This window comes from Rhinatrema bivittatum, chromosome 3 (assembly GCF_901001135.1).
Source record: "Rhinatrema bivittatum chromosome 3, aRhiBiv1.1, whole genome shotgun sequence".
Lineage (NCBI taxonomy): Eukaryota > Metazoa > Chordata > Amphibia > Gymnophiona > Rhinatrematidae > Rhinatrema > Rhinatrema bivittatum.
The window spans coordinates 523,920,559-523,941,148 of record NC_042617.1 but is presented as its reverse complement, the minus strand read 5'-3'; the positions used below and the strand labels follow the sequence as shown (position 1 = coordinate 523,941,148).

Here is a 20,590-nt window from a genome sequence, read left to right as displayed (position 1 = left end):
ACGTCTATCGTGAGCGAGTTGTCTGTTCCTGATCGTGTTTCTGCCTAGGTTCTTGTCTTCATTCCTGCCTTGTTCCTGTCTTCATTCCTGCCCAAGTTCCTGTGTTCATCCTGGTTCCCGGCCTGTGGGCTAGTTTCCCACTGTGGCCCCTTTAAGAGTAGTTGCGTTGCGCACGTGCGCTCCTAGGGAGGAGCCTGGAGTTGGATGAGCAGCAGTGTTTCCGCGCGGCCCACACAGGAGGCCTGCGGGGAGCCAGCGTGGGAGTCCAGAGCGGATGAGGAGACAACAGGCACTTGGGGGCGGAGACGGCTGCCTGCTGCGACCAGAGATGAAGTAGGGAGTCCAGCTGGCATGTCCGGGAGGTGCGTAGGCCTGCCCGCAGGCCTGCCACGGGTTGGACATGCAACATAAAACTCACTTAAAAAGACAAATTGAGTGTGTGGCTGAGGCGGGGTGTAGGTTTAGAAATCATTTGCTCCAACCCATTGCACTCATTGCTTTTAAAAAGCACTCAATATGGAGAAAGAGGGACAGAATCTACATGGTGGTTAAAATCGCCTAATACAATAATACGATTAAGCTCTAATTTGATGTCCTTAAGAGCTTCTATCAGCAGAGAATCATTATTTTTCTAAAATGCTGGGGATGGGGGAATTTGTTGCAGTTAGCGTATCTGGGTTTAAAAAGGGTTTGAACAAGTTCCTGGAGGAAAAGTCCATAAACTACTATTACCCATGTAGAGCTGGGGAAGCCACTGCTTATCCCAGATATGAGCAAGACGGATTCTTTGGGATCCTTCCAGGTACTTGGAGTAGCCAATGTAGGAGAAATTGCCTAATTCGTCCTGGTCGGGAGACCCAAATCCCGAACGGATTTTTCCCGAAATTTGGGAAAAATTCATTTTTCGGGTTAGCGCGCCACAAAATTTTGTGTGTGTGGGAAGGGGCACATTTATTTAAAAAAAAACAAATAAAAAAAAACCCCACCCCAATCCTTCAAATTTAATTAATTACAAACCCCCCCCACCACCACCACCATCCCGATCCCCCCGCCAAGACTTGCCGAAAGCCCTGGTGGTCCAGCGGGGGTCCTGGGAGCGATCTTCCGCTCTCGGGCCGTCGGGGCTGCCAGGAATCAAAATGGTGCCCTTACCATGGGGCAAAGAGCCACCAGCACCATTTTGATTCCTGGCAGCCCCGACGGCCCGAGAGCGGAAGATCGCTCCCGGGTCCCCCACTGGACCACCAGGGCTTTCGGCAAGTCTTGGCGGGGGAATCGGGATGGTGGGAGGGGGGTTTGTAATTAATTAAATTTGAAGGGTTGGGTGGGGTTTTTTGTTTTTTCGGGTTTTTCCGAAATTGTAATGAAAAGTTTTCCGGTTCGGGGAGTGGACCCGAAAACGAACCAGAAAAAAAATGTGTGCACATCCCTATGACCCAGTATGGCATTTCTTATGTTCCTTTTTGTGTAGGGTAAAACCCTGACAAGCAATGACTATACTTACTCCCATTCCAATAAGACACTCATAATTGCCAAATTTTCAGTTTATTGCATGCAGGAAAGTACAACATTTCTACCCAGTAAATCATCAGTTAAATTCACTAACTACAATACAGATACAATACAGCTTTACATTATCAGCATAATATATTGCATTAACCTCAGTGTACATCTAATGTAAAGATAATTCAAACTGAATAATGTATGGTATACGCAGTTTATAAAATACAAGTACATATATGCCAACACATGCTTGTGCATATAAAAACCACAAGCTGCACAAGTTCGGACTTATTTGGATCAATATTGATTTATCTGGCTAAGTAACTACAAATAGCCAGATAAGGCTGAAAAGTGCTAAGTAGTCAGAGAAATTGGAATATACCGGATAAATGCTGCTACTTATCCGTATACGTTCCAATTTGTCCAGCAAGGCGCTACTTAGCCAGAAAAGTCATAATTTAGTCAGATAATACTGTGATATACTCACATATTTTTACTTCCAATTTTAAATGAGTACGTGAATAGAATGTATGCATGTTATTTAGGTGCATTTAATCCCATAAGTAGGCTTTTACACGGTTAAGTCAGGGAATTTTATAACAAGCATGGCAATGAAATTACCAGTTTTACTGATTAGTCTACCAATTTGTTCAGTCCATCTGTAGTTCATTAAGACCCTCCTGGATATATAGCCTAAAGCCCGCCCCCCTCCCATTTCACTCAGGCCCTCCACCCAGTCATTTGTTTTTTCACTTTTGAGATGTTTACAATCACACCAGATTCTGAATAGGATTCTGGTGTGATTCTGGTGTGATTCTGAATAGGAGTAAAAATATGCAAGTAAAAGACTTATGCGCGTCACATTGGCAAGTTTTAAAATAGCACAGGCTTACTGGCAGCCCCCGAACCTCAGATGGATACTCGCCAGCAACCATAAATTGCACAACAATGACACCAACTCGGGAAGCAGACCCTGCTGTAAACCCAGATACCACCTCTGTCCACAATAGCAAGCATTACTCATCTGTGATTGCACAATTTTAGTGGTAGTATCACAATGAACACCCCTTGTTGGAAAACCAGGCTGCGGTCCCCTCTAGCTGATTCTTCAAGGTGGTGGGAGGCTGCCGCGCCGCTGCTCAAATGCGGCAGGCCACCCATGCGGCCCAGGACGCCAGCTCCCGGCTTCCAGTGCATGCCCCTCTAGGCACGCCCAGCATTGCCCGGTTCTTAAAGGGGCCACGGTGGGAAGCACTGGCCCGGCCCCAAAGATGACGTCAGACGCCCGGGCTATTTAAAGCCCAGTTGGATCCTCCACCCTTTGCCTTTGCAACAGGTCTTGCTCCCTGGAGTGTGCTAGTTGCTGTCTTTAGTATTCCTGATCCTGCTGGTCCTGGTCCTGTTCCTGTTCCTGGTCCTGCAGTTTCCATTCCGGCTCCTGCCTCTCCTGCGTTCCTGATCCTGAGTCCCTTGGCTTGACTTCCTGGTACTTGACCTCGGCTTGGCTTTGGATCTCGTCTGTCTGCTGCCCGTCCTGACCTCCGGTTTATTCCACGTTCTTAACTGTCTGTTGCCCGTCCTGACCTCTGGCCTGTGTCATCGTTGTGATCTACCTGCCTCAACCCCTGGTTCATCCCTCACATTGTTCTCCAGCTGCCAGCCCAACTCTGCTTGTCTGACGCCGCCCTGCCTTCCGGACCTCTTGTGGAGAGTGACCCACGCCTAAGTCCTGCCAGCCTCGGCATCCGAAGGCTCAACCCGAGGGGAACGTGGGCTAGTAAAGATGAAGTTCCAGTTGGGTCCTCTTCGCCAGTACTGCCTCCCGCCGCCGAAGACCTCAGGGAGCCTGCCCTCGGGAAGGCTCACCTCTCATTGCGGCTCAAGGGTCCACAAACTCCACACCCCTGACACAGCCATTTTTTACACTCACAAAGCTGGTTTTGGACCTTGATTTATGTGCACATTTTGTGGTTTAGAAAATAGAATATACTCCCATATGCTCTTTTCTGCACATGCATGTGCTTTTTTTCCCACCAATTAGTGTCCATTTCACATAAGAATAATTCAAACTATTTCATGCATTCCTAAATATTTAACTTGGATATTCAGTATATGTAAAGATTTTATTTAACATTACATTTTTATTTATTTTTTAAGCCAGGCCTAAGTAATATATTAGAGAAATAACACCGAACTTGATTTAAATTAAGTTGCATGGAAGGAAATACAAAATTTATTTTGATAAAAGCTGTTAAAATTAAGGAGTCTTTCACTTACAGAAAAGTATCTCTTAAATCACATTTAACCTTGTTGAATCATGAAGAGGAACATAGCTTTGAATTTTGCTGTAGACTAAACCTGTTTTTTCAGTTCAGAAATTGCATCCTCCTTTGTTATAGATTCCCACTGAGAGGGGATAGATCCCCTGCCTTCAAATTTTCTTTGATAAAATTCTTCTAAATTAGTTCTGAAATTACTTACAAACCATTTCCAATATAACTGTGATGAGTTGTCTGGTGTAATGCTCCACCCTGAATAAGGAGGGCCTGCTTCTCGGTATGTTTTATATGGAATTTTATTGTTCTCACTAAATATAATCTGATAGTCGCTTGCGACAAGACTGGTACAAATGTCAATCATAAAGTGATTTGTTTTATACCACTTCCAGCCAGTCACACCCTCAGGACGATGGAAACGAACACTGTGGTCTCCATCATGACCTGCAATGGTGTGAGTACAGATAGCACTGCAAAAGGGACACTGATTCCAGCATCCAGCCAGCTGATCGAGTAATATTTCATGAGGTTTCAATTTAAATGCTTCCATAGTTACTCCAGCAAATTCTTGTTTTAAATTGTCTACCACACTATCCAGTGCCTTGGTCATTGCATTTATTAGGAAGTCTGTATCTTTTATGTCTTGATGATCAAGACTTCTGAGATCATTTCGTGAAAGACTTAGCTCATTGCCAATTCTTTTGCAAAACTCATCCAACCACAAATATGCATCACCATTTTTATCTTTAACAACTCTAGTTGCCTCATCAATGGCTGTGAGAAGCAGATTTTGGATGGAATCAAGAGAAATATTCAAAAATGTTGTCAGCCTTAAATTATTTTTATCTGAGCAATAATCATTGACACGCTTTTCAATAAACTCTTTAAAAGTTTGCTTTGGGAAGTGAATGTACTGCATGTACTTCTCAAAGTTTTCATCTTCTGCAAGCGATATTAGAATGTAGTTTTCTAATTTTGATCGATTACCATTAAAGGCTGGTTCATTAGAGGTCATCTTACCTACGATGTCTATAGCTGTCTTCTCATAGACTCTCTGCTGGAGAGGTCCTCTCAGTTTGCCACATAAAAAATCAGCAAACTTTGTCACAGAGGTTGCTCCATCACAGGACATTCTAAAACTGTTAAAATAATCCTCTCTCTTGCTACAGAGGTATGTGACTGGATCATTTGCTCTCTGGAAAGCTTTATGCATCTCTCTGAAGCGTTCTTTTCTCTGTCGTAACAAATATAAAGATAAATCGGCTTTGAATGTAGTTTTGTACTCAAATCTAGCACCACAGGACACAGATTCTACTTCACCATTAACTGTATTTAGTATTTCATGAATATAGCTTGTATTGTAATCCATACCATTCTCTTCTTTCTTCTGAATGTATTCATTGATCATCTCTCTGATATGAGTTGTTAAGTGCTTTATGTTTTCTTCATCACATTTTTCAAAAGATTTTTTGAACCATAAAATTGCTTTTTTCATTGCAATATGCTTAGAATGATCAAAGTTAAATGTCTTATGTCTATGGGAATTCTCAATACTAACCAGTAAGTTAGGAACATCTTTAAAATTTTCCAAAATTGCCTGATCTATATCAGCATCGATATTAGGCTCCTGAACAGTAATGGCACCTCTGCCCACCTTTGTGATCCATTCGTTCCATAGTGTGTTAAAGCTCTCTTTCATCTCTGCTTTACTTAACTCTTTCCCCCTTAACTGCAAAGCCAGCTTCTGACTTCTTCTAAACAACTCATTCTCATATTTTGATTTATTTTGGTCCAATCCCCTTTGGCTTTTCTTTAGTTCAATCATTTCATGACATTGTTTCTTAGTTTTTGCAATAAGCTCTTGCTTCAGTTCTTTCAACCTATTTCCAGTGTTTGCTTTCCACTGAATTAGTATCTCACAGTCTTTGTCTTTATTAAAATATTCTTCTTGATCCTTCATGATGGTATCATATTGCTCTTGAACATTTTTTTCGAGAAGTATGTCTATATTGGTGATTTCTTCCTTTTGAATTGCATTGTTTAGAGTGGCCTGTAGGTTGAGCACATGACTCCTCAGTTTCCATGTCCATTTACCATATTCTTTTTCCAGCCTACTGTATGCTGCAATCTCTATTGTATTTCTGAAGCTAAAAACAAAATTCTCACTCAGCAATGCATTCCACAAGTCTTCAATACGGTGCTTCAGTGCTGATATTGTGAAAATACTGTGTCTAAACTCACTTTTTGCAGATGTGAGAATGACATTTTTTAGTTCCTGAACATTTTGACTGTAGCTGGGATTAGGAGCTGCCATTGGTGGATCTCCTTCCCAGAGGTGAGCAAAATAATGAATATGAGTATTCACATCAAATTGGATGACATCACTGAAGCACCTTACATTGCAGAGTTCTTGCTCTGCTGCAGTTTGTGTCATTTCATCTAATTTCTCCTGAAGACGTCTTCGTCCTTCCATATTTTTTTCGTTTGCTGTTATTTCCCCAACATTTTGATGTACAAACAAACAACTTGGTGAAAGCTTTACTTGCTTCATTCTCAGAAATGCCTGGACAGCAATTTGCAGAATATCTTGCATTTCAGAAGGATTTTCTCCAAATATATTTATCAAAGTCAGGTTTCCAATACCAATGACAAATGTAGCAAGCTCATTGTCATGATTAAGTGTTGCTTTGTTTGCTAATTCTAGGGCCCGAAGCCCCTCAGTATCAATCACAAGTATAAAGTCAAAGTTCATCTCCTGGCAGAGCTTTTCATCAACTTTAATTAGTTGCATGAATGCTCCTCGAGTGCATCGTCCTGCACTGACAGCAAACTGAAGGCCAAACATAGCATTCAGTAGTGTTGATTTACCAGTACTTTGGATGCCGAGCACAGAAAGGACAAACAATTTTTTGTCTCCTAATTTCTTAATTAGGTTGTTTAAGATATCTCCTATCCATTTCAAGGGCACATGTGCGGTATCACCATCCATCAGTTCAATAGGATATCCAGAAATCATCAAATCAGCTGCAATTTGTGGCAAGGTAGAAATACTTTCATTTTTTTCACTTATCATATTCACAGCTTCATACATCTGTCCTAATTCTCTCAAAACATGCTCAAGGCCAAACGTAGAATCGTTAATCTCACAGGATACTGCTTCTAAATCTTGTTGCATTTTATTTATCTTCAAGTCATCACACTTTCTTTGTTGCTTTTCTGTCACCAATTCAGACCACAAATCATGATATTTCTTATGTAATATTGGAAGATGATCAAGAGACAGTTCATCAATAAACTTTCTAAACCACTGCAGAAAGTACAATTTGATGTCATTTGATTGGCAGTTTAAGATTTTAAGTAGTGACTTCATTAGGTCATTGAGGGGGCATGCTCTTTTCAACTGATCCCTCCTTATAGCACGTTTTTCTGATTCAATGTCACTTCTATACTGCTCGATGCTTTTGTTCCCTTTATTTTTAAGGCGGTTGAATTCCTTATCCTTCTTGCACCATTTATGCCACAGCTCTCCCTGAAGAGGAAGAAAATGTTTCTTCATGTGTGAGAAGGGTTTTTCATTTAAGAGATGTAATAATATTTGTGCCTCTTTTTTACCTTCCTTACAGTCTTCCTCATCTTCATCGATGATGAATGCATATCTTCGAGCAATATTCACACATCTGTCAAGGCTGCAAGTACTATTTGAAACTGCCAGCATATATTTTATTGTCCTCGTGAGTTCATTAACTAATTCTGCTTCAGTTTTGTTCTTGATGCCTATTTTTACTTTGATTCCAGGTTTGCCAACTGGAATTTTCTCTTTATCAGCACAGAGGCAGATCAGAGGTCTTGGAGACTTTAAAAATTGCTGCAAAATTTGTTTGCCTTTTTCATTCTGTTCCGTTTCTGAAAGAAGGATCACATTGACAGAAGCTATTTCCTGTAAAAACTGGAGTTGATGATCATGTTCTCTTGCATCTCCATGAAGGTTGGTGAATGCGATACAATCATCAAAATTGTCACCATCCTTTCCTCCTGGACAATACCAGGCTATTTCTACAACTCCTTTCATGAGATGACATTCTTTGCTACTCCCTCTACAATGCCGATGGAAAAAGATATTGTGCTTTTGCTTGCTCAGCAAAGAATTCACGATCTGAGATTTAGAAGATAGGGAGTCACCAAACCGTATGAAAGAAACTATATGAGTATGAGCTTCAGAAATTGATTTTTCTTTGCATTTCTTAATCATTGGACCTTCTTTGTTCTTTGTTGTACTTATCCATTGCTTCTTAACCTGCCGAAAGGACCACAGAGGGAATTCAATTTGAGAGGTGCAGGGCCTTGGTATCAAAAGTGGGAGGGCAAATTGGCAAAAGGAAAGCTTTATTGCAAGGTTCTGCCGCATAAAATTATCTGCACAAAGAAAAACAGCCATCTGTACATCCATGGGATGTATGGGTGTCTGACGGGTTACTTCTGGTTCATGTGTTCCCTCACTGACATCAGTGAAAAATTCATCCACAATGTCTGAGGATTCATCCAAGTTTTCTAATATCAATGAATTGTCTAAATCTTGTTCTACATTATTTTCATCTTTGCACATCAAATATCTTGCTCGGTGATCTAGCATCAGCAACTTTTGCAGAAAATAAAATGGAAGTTCACTTTCTATGGAAGGTTGGTGTTCACATAGTGATGATTGGTCAATAATGTGAAAGTCGTCTGTCCTCATTCTCTTTGGATAGTATTTGTGAAGGTCAAGTCGCTTGATCAGATTTAAAAAATGTTGGTTTTCAAAAGTTTCATTCACTTTAGAATTTGATAGCTCATTTTTAGATTTTGATCTGGATACATTTTGTTGGAAGATTTGACAGACACTGTCTAGTTCTTTTAATAAATGCTGAGTCTCCATCTCACTCATTTCGGTTCTATAATTTTCAAATATAAGGACATTCAAATCTTTCTCTAGTGCTTTCCATTCAGCAGAGTTGTCATACTTCTTAAGGACAGTAGTAACCTCAGATGAGAGGTGCCCTTCTAGGTGTTTTGTCATAAAATGTAAACGTTCTTGCTTTTGTTCTGGAGGAACTTCTTTATCTTCTGCCTCGACTACCAAACCAGTCAGGAGCAAAAAAGCTTCAGCTCGGTAAACATTTTGCTTTCTTAGACTAGTGTACTCCTCATAAGTGGCTTTCATTTTACTTAATAAGAAATCAATTTCTGGCAATCCAAGGAGATACCGAAAGACGTTACTTTCCAGACAGTATCCAGAGCTCCTTGCAAGGGAGAGTAGTAATAGTTCCATATCTATTTGATTAGTATCTCTCAGAGTCTTCAATAAAGAATATAAGGACAAACTTACATGAATGGTGGATTTTACCTTTACTTCATGCATTGCTTCTGCAGAAATATTACATTTAAAAATGATTTCCTGGATGTCATTCTTTGCTTTCTGTAATACTTCAATAAACTGATTAAATTCAGAAATGGAAACATTTTTGTTTTGTTGTATTTTGGAGTCATAAATCCACTGCATAATAAAGGAAGATTTGGGGAAGTTCTCAACTGAGTAGATGTGTGGCTCAATCAGACAGCGCATCTGAGATTTAATATAAAGACTGTCATTTCCAGGATTACTTATATATTTCTCAGCTATGTTTGACAAGAAATCCTGAAGAACTTTATCAGAAAGACAAATGCTAATCCAAATACTGTAGTTTCCTGTTTTTTCATTCAATTTCTGTTTAAAATCAATCAATTTCTTTAAATGTTCTTTTGCACTGATTGCCTTCCAGTTTGCTATATCTTGTAAGAATGATTTGGCATCATCCACTGCACTTATGAGCTGCTCTCCAAACAGCATACCATCAACATTTTCATTTGTTATAGCTTTGTAGGCATCTATAAGAGCAGTACTAAATTGATGAGCATCTTTAAAATCTTCTCTGTGATTGGACAGAATTAGGTCCCACACAGGTACCAGCTGGAATCCTCTGTCAATGACGCTCCATGTTTTGTTACTGGTGACAAGACCAGATTTCCATTGTGTGAGAGAATCTGCTTCAGCTGGTCCACCTGTCTTGGTTACACACAATTGAATCTGTTTTTGGAGAGTTTCCCTCTGTGTTCCTTGAAAAGATGCTTGTGACTGTGATTGTGACCTACCAATACCAGCTGCAGCATTGCAGCTAAAACCGCTGTAACTGGCCCCAATATAAGAACTCAGGGCTTCAGATGCCATTTTTTTTATATCTTCTAGCTGCTCTTTCTTGAAGCCCTCTGAGGATGCCTTCCACCAGAATATCCCACCAAAGTGAAGGGGGCCCTGGTTGACATGAGATCCAAATCTTTTAAAAAACTTCTCATACCTTATTAGTATATTCTGTTTCTCAGTCTCTGTGGTAAGACTCAAAAGCTTCTCAATACATTTCAACTCCTGCAGAGCTGCACTGGAAAGTCTGAGTTTACCTTTTGGAATGTAGCAGGAAGCCAATGGAATGTAATTGTACTTTGTAGTAGAAATGTAAGTGTGTGCCATGTGAGATTTTTGTTTGTTTTCAGATTCTGAAGAATTAATAGAATCTATGCTAGTTTCAAAACTCATCCCCCAAAAGCCACCTTTGGCTGAGCAGCTGAAACTGTAGCCCAGCTTTTCCATTGATTTTGTAAAGGTTGATTCTGCTGCAAAAGATGAAAATTCCTTCTGTTGAAACACAGGCCCTTGCTCAGGACCCAAGAGGCTGAAGTCCTCTGGGATGCAAATGAGCTGCTCCCGTTTCTGCAACAAGTCTTCTAGTTGGTTGGTCTTATAAATCCCTTCCAGTGCAAGTCCTCCGGATGCACATCTCAGAACTTCTGTGTCAGATATATTTTCTCCCTGTGTCAACGAATCTTGCATAAGGTTTAATTGCCTGTGCAGATTTTCTATCATTTCCATGAAAGGTTTCTCAGATGGTACCCAGTACTCAGCTGGGATTTCCATGGCTAGTTTCAGCTCTTCCTCTTTTCTTTTTACTTCATCATCATATCGGCCTTTGCCTTCATTTTGCATTTGCTGTAGCTCTTTCAGCGTCCCCATTGCCTGCTCCTGTCTCTTTTTCAGTAAGTCACAACGTTGCTCTTGAAGATGCTTTATTGTTGTCTCTCTGTCTGGGATATGAAGAAGTTTTTGAAGTGCTTGTTTTTCCCATGAGTATTGTACACAGCATTGTAGATTTAGATGATCTTCATGATTAAGGTGTTCCAAAGCTTGAGCACTATTAATTCCAAATCTATCTTGCAACTGAGGCAGCCAATACTCTGGATTTAATCCTACATCACTGAGTCTCTTCACAAGTTTAGCCTTTCCAGGATCCCCCAGAACTTGATCTTCAGGAGTATCCTCTTCTCTTGACATTGCTTGCAAAGAGAAAAGAAAAGTTTGTCAATTTAAAAATATCACCCTTAGCTAATAGATTGTATCCTTGTTTACTGAAGAATGCTGATAAATCTATTATTACTTATAATGAAAGTAATCCTAAAATAAACACACCATTAAAAACATCCTCACTTCACTCAAACCCACCACATGACACATCCCACATCGATCTAAACAATTCAGTTCTTATACTCACTATAACATCATTAATTCTTTAAAAGAAATCCTTCTTTTTTCTTTTTTCAATTTATCCGTCATTCCCTTTCACAGCACAAATGGCGCCACGGCGTTCAAACTAGCACGGGTTTGAGTGAAGTGAGGATGTTTTTAATGGTGTGTTTTTTTAGGAATAATACATGAATATCAGAGGCGTCTTAATGATATGCTGTTACAAGGTGTCCCCTGATGAAGGCTGGTGACAGCTGAAACATGGTCCGTCTTGGGGCAGTGTTTGGAACGCTATAGTGGGAGCTAAGTATTTTTATCTAAAATAATTAGTAACAAAATGTATACAAAAAAAATTTTTTTGATATGGGGTAATTGGGTTTGTTAAATTAATAAATATTTATGGGGTTAAGCAGTGAGATACAATATCAAATGATTACTTTAAAGTGCTGAATAAACGGCTGATGCTGTTTGTGGCCCATTGCATGGCGAGAGACAGTGGATTAAAAATACTTGCACTAAGTTCTGATGATGTCGTTCTCTAGGTTTAAATAAAGTATAAAGATGGTTTGATAACAAATGAATTGTTTCCTCTCTTTGGTTGTATATTGGGGATTATTGAAGGGATTTAGGCTTCTGTGTTGTGATCAAACATAAAAAAGTGCCATGCTGGGTCAGATTAAGGTTCATCGAGTCCAGAATCCTGCCTCTGAGAGTGGCCAATGTGGGTCACAAGTAGTTGATCTTTCTTGTTTCCCATTCTCAAGGATAATCACTGGCTTTCCCAAGTTTACCAGCCTAATAATTGTTTATGGACTTTTCCTTCAAGAACTTGTCCAGTCCTCTTTTTTCCCCCACTTTGTTAGTTGCCTTGAAACTATTTTCTTGTTGGGATATTCGGAGCCCCATCTTTCTTTTCGTCTCCTGAAAGCCCATAAAAGAGTCCATATATAATAAGTGACTGGTTTTAGTAATACCAGCTCCATTCTACATCTCAAATATTAAAAAGTAAAACACTTGGGCTGATATTCAAAGTGTGTTCATCACTATTTAGCCAGATAAGTGGGACTTATGCTGCTAAGTAGCGGCTGCTGAATATGCGCCTACGTTCAGTGGCCACCACTTAGCAATATAAGTTCCTGATATGACTAAAAGTTACATGCACAACAAGTAAGTGTGAACTGGACAGATCTTAAGTGGAGTGAGTTAGCCGTATAACTTGTATATATAACCGATTTTCAGAATTTGCCATTTTAGTATGCATGTAAGTTGACATGCCACATTGAGCAGGTCTAAACTTAGCGGGGTAGACTTATCTAGCTAAGTGCATATATATATGCGTATGTTCAGTGGCTTCACCATGCCGCTGAATATACATTGAAACTTAGCTGGATAAGTTCTAACCAGCTAAGGACCTGATTCATATCAAGGCATTTTCCCATAGACACAGAATGGGAGAAATGCTTTAGTGAATTGGGCCCTAAGTTACTTTCTGTTGAGCCTGTTGGTTGCACTCTCTGTCTTACCTCTTTTTTCTCTCTTTCCTCTCCTCTGAGCAAGATGGCTGCCTCCGCCTCTCCTCGCTGACCTATCCAGCATCCCCAGACCAGCATGGGTGATTGCGTTTGCCATGTTTGCACTGAGGCCTCCTAGGGCACATGCGCGTGCGCCGTCCGCACCTTTGAATATGTCATTGCGGGAACCTTGGGGGCAGCCCCACCGCATGATGTCACTACCTCCGGGAACTTAGTCTCCGTTCTCCAACACTGCTACGAGTTAGCAAGGATTCCGATCCAACTACTTCGACGTACTGAGACGCTCGCTCAGCGTACCTATTCCGACTACACTCCGGGGTTATGTTCGCTCCAGGACGCTCTGGGTACCCGTTCCTCAGGGGCCTTCCACTCTCACCTACCCTTCTGGGTTCTCGCTTCAAGGGACTCTCAGGACACCCGCTCCTCAGGGGCCCTGTTTCCTTTCTCTCCAGGTAACCTGCTTAGAAGGACACCTAGATACTCGCTCCTCGAGCGTCTTGCCCATTCCTGTCTATCCCACTGGTTACCTGCGCCTCCAGACTATGGTACCAGCATTGGCATGCCTCGCCACCCGACTACTGTGGAACCTACATCCTCGGCAGCACTACCGGCCTTGTGAGTACCTCATTCTTCAGTCTCTCTGCTTGTCTCACCACCGACCAGATTCTCAGCGTACTCCACCCTGCGGACCACTACCGGACCCTCCGTCCCAGCATCAGGTGAGATCTACCTTGCACCTATAATCAGTGCCCTGACTAACGCTACCAACGGAGACTACTCTGTGGCCAGAGTAAGAGCTGCTGCTCTTCAGGAATCAGTCTAGTGCTGTACAATAAAGCTTCCTTCTTCCTTGTGTTGCTTACTAGAGAGTCTAGCCTATTGCTGTGTTTCCCCACGGGGCCCCTCCCCATGTGAGGAGTCATCATCGCAGCAACTAGGGGCCCACAGCCATGCCACAAACACAACAAGATCCTGTAGCCCGTCTACTATGATTACTGTGACAAATCTCTGCCGAAGGAAGTAGAGGGGACCAGTTGTCTTGCCGTTGGTTAACATAGCAGCGTAAAAACCTTTTTAAGGTACTGATAAGTCTGTTCAGCCAGACCATTGGTCTGGGGATGGTAGGCTGAGGAGAAGTCAAGCTTTATTCCAAAGTTTCTGCATAGATTTTTCCAATACTGGGCTGTAAATTGTATGCCTCTATATGAAAGAATATGTTAGGGTAAACCATGAATATGAAATATATTTTGAACAAAAAGCTGGGCTAGTTTTGAAGCCAAGGGTAGGGCAGGAAGAGGAATGAAATGTGTCATTTTAGAGAATCTATCTATTATGACCCATATGGTGTATTGCTATCAGATAGAGGAAGGTCCGTGATAAAATTGGTAGCAATATAGGTCCAGGGTTTGTCAGGTATGGGTAGAGGTTGCAATAGACCCCAGGGTTTGATCCGAGGAATCTTGTGAGCGGCACAAATAGAACAGGATTCAACAAACTTCTTGGTATCTTGTTCCCAATGTGGCTACCAATAGTGGTACAAAGAACCCCCGGATGACCTACCAGACGAGGCTCATGAGCCCATCATAGCACTTTTTCCCTCAAGCATTTGGGAACCACAGTTTTCCCAGGAGAAATAGAGAAGGTGGCGGCAATCATAATTCGAGCTGGATAAATTATATATTGAAGCAGTTCTGGAATATCTTTGGGCAGAAAGCTTCTAGATAAGGCATCTGCTCTCACATTCTTTGTAGCTGGGCGGAACATAATATTGAACTGGAATCGACTGAAAAATAAAGCCCACAGGGCCTGTCATGGATTTAATCACTGTGCATGCGTGAGGTATGTCAGATTTTTATGGTCTGTGAAGATGGTAATCGCGTCTTTGGCACCCTCCAATAGATGGCGCCATTCTTCTAAGGCCATTTTTATTGCTAACAGCTCTTTATCACCTATTGCGTAATTCTTTTCGCCAGGAGAAAAGTTTCTTGAAAAATAAGCACAAGTGACAAAGTCTTCGTTCATTGCTGTAAGAAGCGTATACTTACACAAAGAACGGTTTGCTGGTCCGGACGATGTAGACAAGGATTCATAGTGAATTTTTCCTTCAAGATTTGGAAGGCTTGGGTGGCTTCAGGGGTCAAGTTATGAACGCCGGCCCATTTTTTTGTCATGGCCGTAAGTGGTGCCACTAAGGTAGAGTGCCCAGGAATGAATTGACGGTAGAAATTAGAAAATCCCAAAAATCATTGTAAGGCTTTCAACCCTACCAATTGTGGCCAATCTAGAATCGCTTTGAGTTTATCAGGATCTATTCGTAGGCCATCTTGGAAAATTATGTTACCTAAAAAGGGGTATTCCATTTTATGAAACATGCATTTTTCCAATTTTGTGAATAATTTATTTTCTCATAAACGGAGAACTTGTCGAACATGGGAGATGTGTTGTTCCTGTTGCGGGCGTGCTGAGAAGCGGTCCTGAATCGAAGGAGTTAGTGTGCCCTTGGACCCCGGCGCGGCTGCAGAGAGCTTCGAGGAAGCACTGAGGCAGGCAAGTATATCCAAACACGGGTGGACAGGCTGGAGAGCAGAAGCCCTGACCCCCGCCGAACCTGCACGCTTCGATAGAGACCCAGCAACGCAATGCTGGTTTCTGGAGTAGCTCTCCAGCCACTTGATAGCCCTTTCGGATGTGCTGCTGGGAATGGCAGAAGCAGCAGGCCAGACAGAGGTTGAGGACAGGCAAGGCACAGGAACAAGGGCTAGACGATGGACTTGGAGACTAGACGAAGACATCGGGGTTCAGCAAGATATCAGGCAGGCAGGCTGGGATGACACGAGGCAAGGAATGGCAAGGCAGGCATGGCATGACAAGGCACTTGAGAGTGAACAGGAAAGCAGGTTAAAAGCTCGGATGCCGTGGTATCTAGACATTACTCCAAATGGGATCTGGCCGCAGATGGCTTCAGTGGCCCAGCAAACCCATCGGGCGCCACTGCAAGTGGAATCAGTGGGAAGCATAGAAGAGTTGACCCCAGGACCAGGCACATTCAAGGACAGGGCACATTGGGAGGTGCTAGAAGAGAAAAGGAGCAAAGAGGCTGAACATCTGAGGATGTCTGGACTGGAGAACATCAGGGAACTAAAACGAGGACATTGAGGACTTCAGCAAACCTCAGGACCCTGGACACTCAATCAAGAGCAGCGAGAGAACCCAAGGACACGGACATCGGAGACATCAAACCCAGGACTGGTTGAGGCCAGAACCTAAGGACATCTGGAGGCATAACAGAGGAGGACAGGCGAGCACAGTCCCTCAGGGTGCCCTACACAACCCAGTGGGGCTGATCACAGACCACTCTGTCCACTACGCACTCTACACAGCCTGAAGAGGCTGGTTGTGGACCACGAGGGAGCGGGGCAAGCTCAGGACAGGGAAGGCATCTGGAGGATTCAGAGCAGGAACATCAAAGATGAAGATATCTGGACGGCGGACATCAAGACAGGCGGACATTGGAACAGGTGGACATCAGAACATCAGGACCGGCAGACATCAAGACATCGGAGACTTCTGGATAGGAAGACAAAAGGACAGGAGGACATCAGGACATCAACTTGGAGACCAGGACGAAGAACGAAGAGGGAATTCCCATGAGGAAACAGGATGCCTGAAGGAGCTGGAACTGGAGAGTCCCACCCCCCCCCTCCCCACAAGACCCACCCTGCTGCCGAGGACCGCCCCGCCGCCCAGGGCCGGCATTGGGTGCAGGCACGGGGTCAAGTGTCCGATTCTGCCAGGGGAGGACCCACAGGACTACTCGTCGGCAGTGGCAAAGTTGGTGGGCCCCAGGAGCATCATATCCTGTGGCAAGATGTATGGTAAGGTGGTGATTTTTTTGGCAAACCTTGCCGCCACCCATAAGGTGCTCATCGAGGGGCTAGTGGTGAAGGGGACTTTCCACCTTTTGGAGCCCTTAGACGGTGTCGGGATGAAGGTGATCCTATCCAACGTCCCGCCGTTTCTTCCTGACTAAACGCTGGCAGCGCATCTCAGCGTGCTCAGGGAGATCAAGTCCTACATGTCCATCATTCCGATAGGACACACTGACCGTGCCTTCAAGCACATAGAGTCCTACAGGAGAGGGGCCATGCTGAAGCTGAAGGAAGGGCAAGAGGAGGCTGAAGGGGTGTTCATCATTCCCTTCAACGGATTCGTGTACAGAGTCTACTATGCAGCAGGGGAGGTGAGGTGCTTCTCATGCAAGGGAGTGGGGCACACTCACAAGGCGTGCCCCTTGGCCAAACCCCCCACCAAGGCTGCTTCCTCTGCGGCTGCAGTGCCGCGCATCTCAGCCACGATGACCCGCCCGGCCCCTCTGCGGAAGACCTCGGATCCCTCTGGGCATGGTCAGACTGCCGGCGTTTCGTCGGACCGGAAGGATTCCAGCTCTCCCGTCTTGACCGCTTCACCAGCCCCGACCACCTGTGAGCACCAAACCCCACAGGAAACAGACCAGGGGGCCCCCAGACAGTGCTGTCGCCGATGCTGAGGTCCGTCAGACCCTTGCCCCTCTCCTGTTGGCAACCCCGCGGGAAGACCCGGAACCCCAGACCAGTGAATTGGGGGTGCGGGACTCGGGGGCTGGCACAGAATCTCAGAGTGGCCCCCCCCCCCCCCCCGGCGATGGCCCGACAACTGTCTTTCTGAAGACTGGCCCTCAGCCCGAGGAAGGACACCAGCCCCATCCTGACCGTGACACACAGCTCAGCGGGCACACTATCGATGGAGTAGCCGACCCCCACGACCCCTCCCCCAGCCGCAGAGAAGGCTTCGTCCCCTGGGGAGCTCCCACTCATCTCGGCTGGGCTAGGGGGCAGTGGGGAACGGAAAGATGGGGCTCCAGGTCTATCTCCTCTTTCCGTACTGGCGAAGAGACATAAACTGCATTTAGTGGCCATGATTGCCGGATCGTGGGACAGAGTTGGCTCAGCGCCTTTTCTCGGCGGTGCCTCTGCCGTCCAGCCAGCGGGCCTTGGCAAGAGACACCGGGATCCCCTGGTCAGGCCTGTAGCCCGGGTTGCAAAGACCAGCAGGGACGATCACCAAGCCAAGGCCCAGATGAAGGCTGAGAGGAGGGCGCTGAGGCCCACCCCGGGCGAACCCCTGACCACTGACTTCTGGGAGCCCAATTTGCCTCCCCAGAAGTCTCTGGAGGAGAACGCTCTACCTCTTCCAGACCTGAGTTTCAGCTCCGTCCTGGATCCGGCAATGGAGGATGCTTGCAACCCTTCCCCTCCCCTCTCATCACCACCTGATGCGAGGCACCCACTTAGTGCAGCATCTGGAGAGGAGAGGGGGACCCCTTCGGGAGAGGAGCCTGGTAAAGACGGGAAGCCAGGCTGTACCCCGTGTTATGTTTGTGGACCCTTGAGCTGGTTGGGACAGAAGATGGGGTGCGGTGGCCTTTCACAGCGAAGTCCCAACCAGGAGGCGGTCCTGAAGCTCAAAGCTGGCTGACGCTCAGGTCGAAGCTGCCGTCCTCTGCGACCAAGGACAAACCCCACTGGATGGATGGATGCTGTTGGACCGAAGAAGCAGAGTAAGATTCTTCACCCTGGAGACTGGTACTCCTCCGGGAGGAGCCCTTAGGAGCCCAGCCGCTGGGACTTAGGAGATTCACCCTGGAAGCCGAAGTCCCCCCAGGAGGAGCCTGTAGGGACACGGCCGCTGGGACTTAGGCGATTTCCAGAAGGTGTGGATGATCCGGATGCAGGCGCCTCCTGCAGGTCATGGGTCCGGACAGCTGGCGCCTCCAGCAGGTCGTAGGAAATCCAGAAGTCGGTCCAGGAGTCGGAGTCCTAGGGTGGTCCGTAGCCAGTCCAGGGGTCGGTATCCAGTGAGCGGTCCGCAGCCAGTCCAAGGTCGGAGCCAGATGAAGATCCGAAGCTAGTCCAGGGGTCAGAGCCAGAAGACGATCAGAAGCCAGTCCAGGGATCAGAGCCAGAAGAACGATCAGAAGCCAGTCCAGGGGTCAGAGCCAGAAGAATCCACAGCGGAGGGAAGGCAGAAGCAGGACGAAGATAAGCAAGACCACAGAAGCACAATCAACCTCGGGAACCTTGTTGCAAGGCACTGGAGGGCTGTAGGAGCAGGGTAGAAGTACCCTGAGCATCTGACGTCATCATCCGCTTTTTCCCGCGCTGGCCCCTTTAAGTTTTAGCCCTCTTCGCGCGCGTCTAGGGGGCGGGGCCAGCGACGGAAGTCGGCAGCGTCTCGGATGCCGTGCAGGAGCCGCAGCAGGCAGCGATTTCGGCCCCGCAGTGTGTAGGGCTCTTCTACCTGTCCGGGGCTGCCTCGGGGTAAGCGGGGGAACCGGGAGCGGACCCGATTTTGTAACACCCCGGGGTTTATCTCCGGGGCTCCCAGCCAAGGTTGGGGGGAGGTGGGTGTCTGACCCGACCCATCGAGGAGGGAGATGTTGACTCTGAGATGGGCAAACCCACCGCCGACCGAGAACCACTTACTCCGGCGTCCTCTCAAGGTGACCCAGGGGACTCGTTGCTACTGACCGGGATGCTGCCACCTGGATTGCGTCAGGACCTGGGGGGGCCAACACGCCGCCAGTGAGGGCGAGCTAGATGGTGAAAGTACATCGCCTAGGGTAGCGAGGGTCTCCTCTAGCGCACCAGAAGGAGGTACCTCTACACTCTTTCACCCTGGGGCAGGAGAAGCCCTGTCAGCCCACTCCTTGCGGGGCGCGGTCATGGAGTTAGACCGGCTTCTGTGGGTTAACCGCAGTTGGAAGTTTCGGATGGCAAAAGCTCTCGAGAGGTGGCCCAACGGTGAGCGACTCTGCAGGGTAGCGGGTGCTCTCATCAGCTACCTCGAGGGGTGTAAACCTTCAGGGTCCAAGGACGTTAAGAGGGCCCGACGTTTATGTGCCGAACTGATACCCTAAGGGGAGTCCAGCTTGGCGCTGTTTATCCTGACAGAGGATGGCTCTGACTATCAGCACTCTGAATGTCAACGTCTGCAGGGATGGCCTCCAAAGGAGCTGGGTACTCTCCTATATTTAGAGAGGAGGGTACTCCGTCAGTCTCCTGCAGGAGACCCATTCCACTCCAGAGAGCGAGGCTGACTGACTCCTGGATTGGTGCGGCAGGGCATACTTTAGCCACTCCGGACGTGCCAGGGGAGTGGCCATCCTGTTCGCGGAGTCCCTGCAGGCAGAGGTGCTGGGGGTCTGATCTGTTGTGCCAGGCAGGATGCTGCACTTGCAGTTCTGCTTCGAGGACTGCACGGTCAATTTGATCAATGTGCACGCCCCGACCTCCAGAACTGCCAAGTTGGCGTTCTTTTGCCGGTTGTCGACCCTATTGCAGACCTTGGATGTGGCGGAGGAGGTGGTGCTCGGGGGTGACTTTAATTGCACCCTCGAGAGACTCGACCGTTCCGGTCTGGAGTGTGACCCCACCTCCGCCGCATACTTGGGGGAGACGGTTCGTCGCTTCTCCCTGGTCGATGTCTGGCAGCTGTGTCACCCGGTTGGCTCCCCCTCCTTCACCTTTGTCCGGGTGCTGGAGGGACGAATCAGCTGCTTTCGGATCGACCGGTTCTACGTCATGGACTTCTTAAAGTCCACGGACCCTTTCGAGTGCCATTGAGGTGGCAGCCTTCACGGGCCACCATCTGGTGTA

General features: G+C 45.8%; 1 protein-coding gene across 1 annotated transcript in view; it reads right to left on the bottom strand.

Moving 5' to 3' along the window:
- Positions 1–1,537: 1,537 nt before the first annotated feature.
- Positions 1,538–20,590, bottom strand: part of LOC115088215 (interferon-induced very large GTPase 1-like) — a 37,882-nt gene continuing 18,829 nt past the window's right edge. The window contains exon 2 of the mRNA XM_029596257.1: positions 1,538–11,177. Coding sequence (XP_029452117.1) covers positions 3,856–11,175 — 7,320 coding nt within the window. The 5' untranslated portion in view covers positions 11,176–11,177 and the 3' untranslated portion in view covers positions 1,538–3,855. The remainder of the gene's footprint in view (positions 11,178–20,590) is intronic.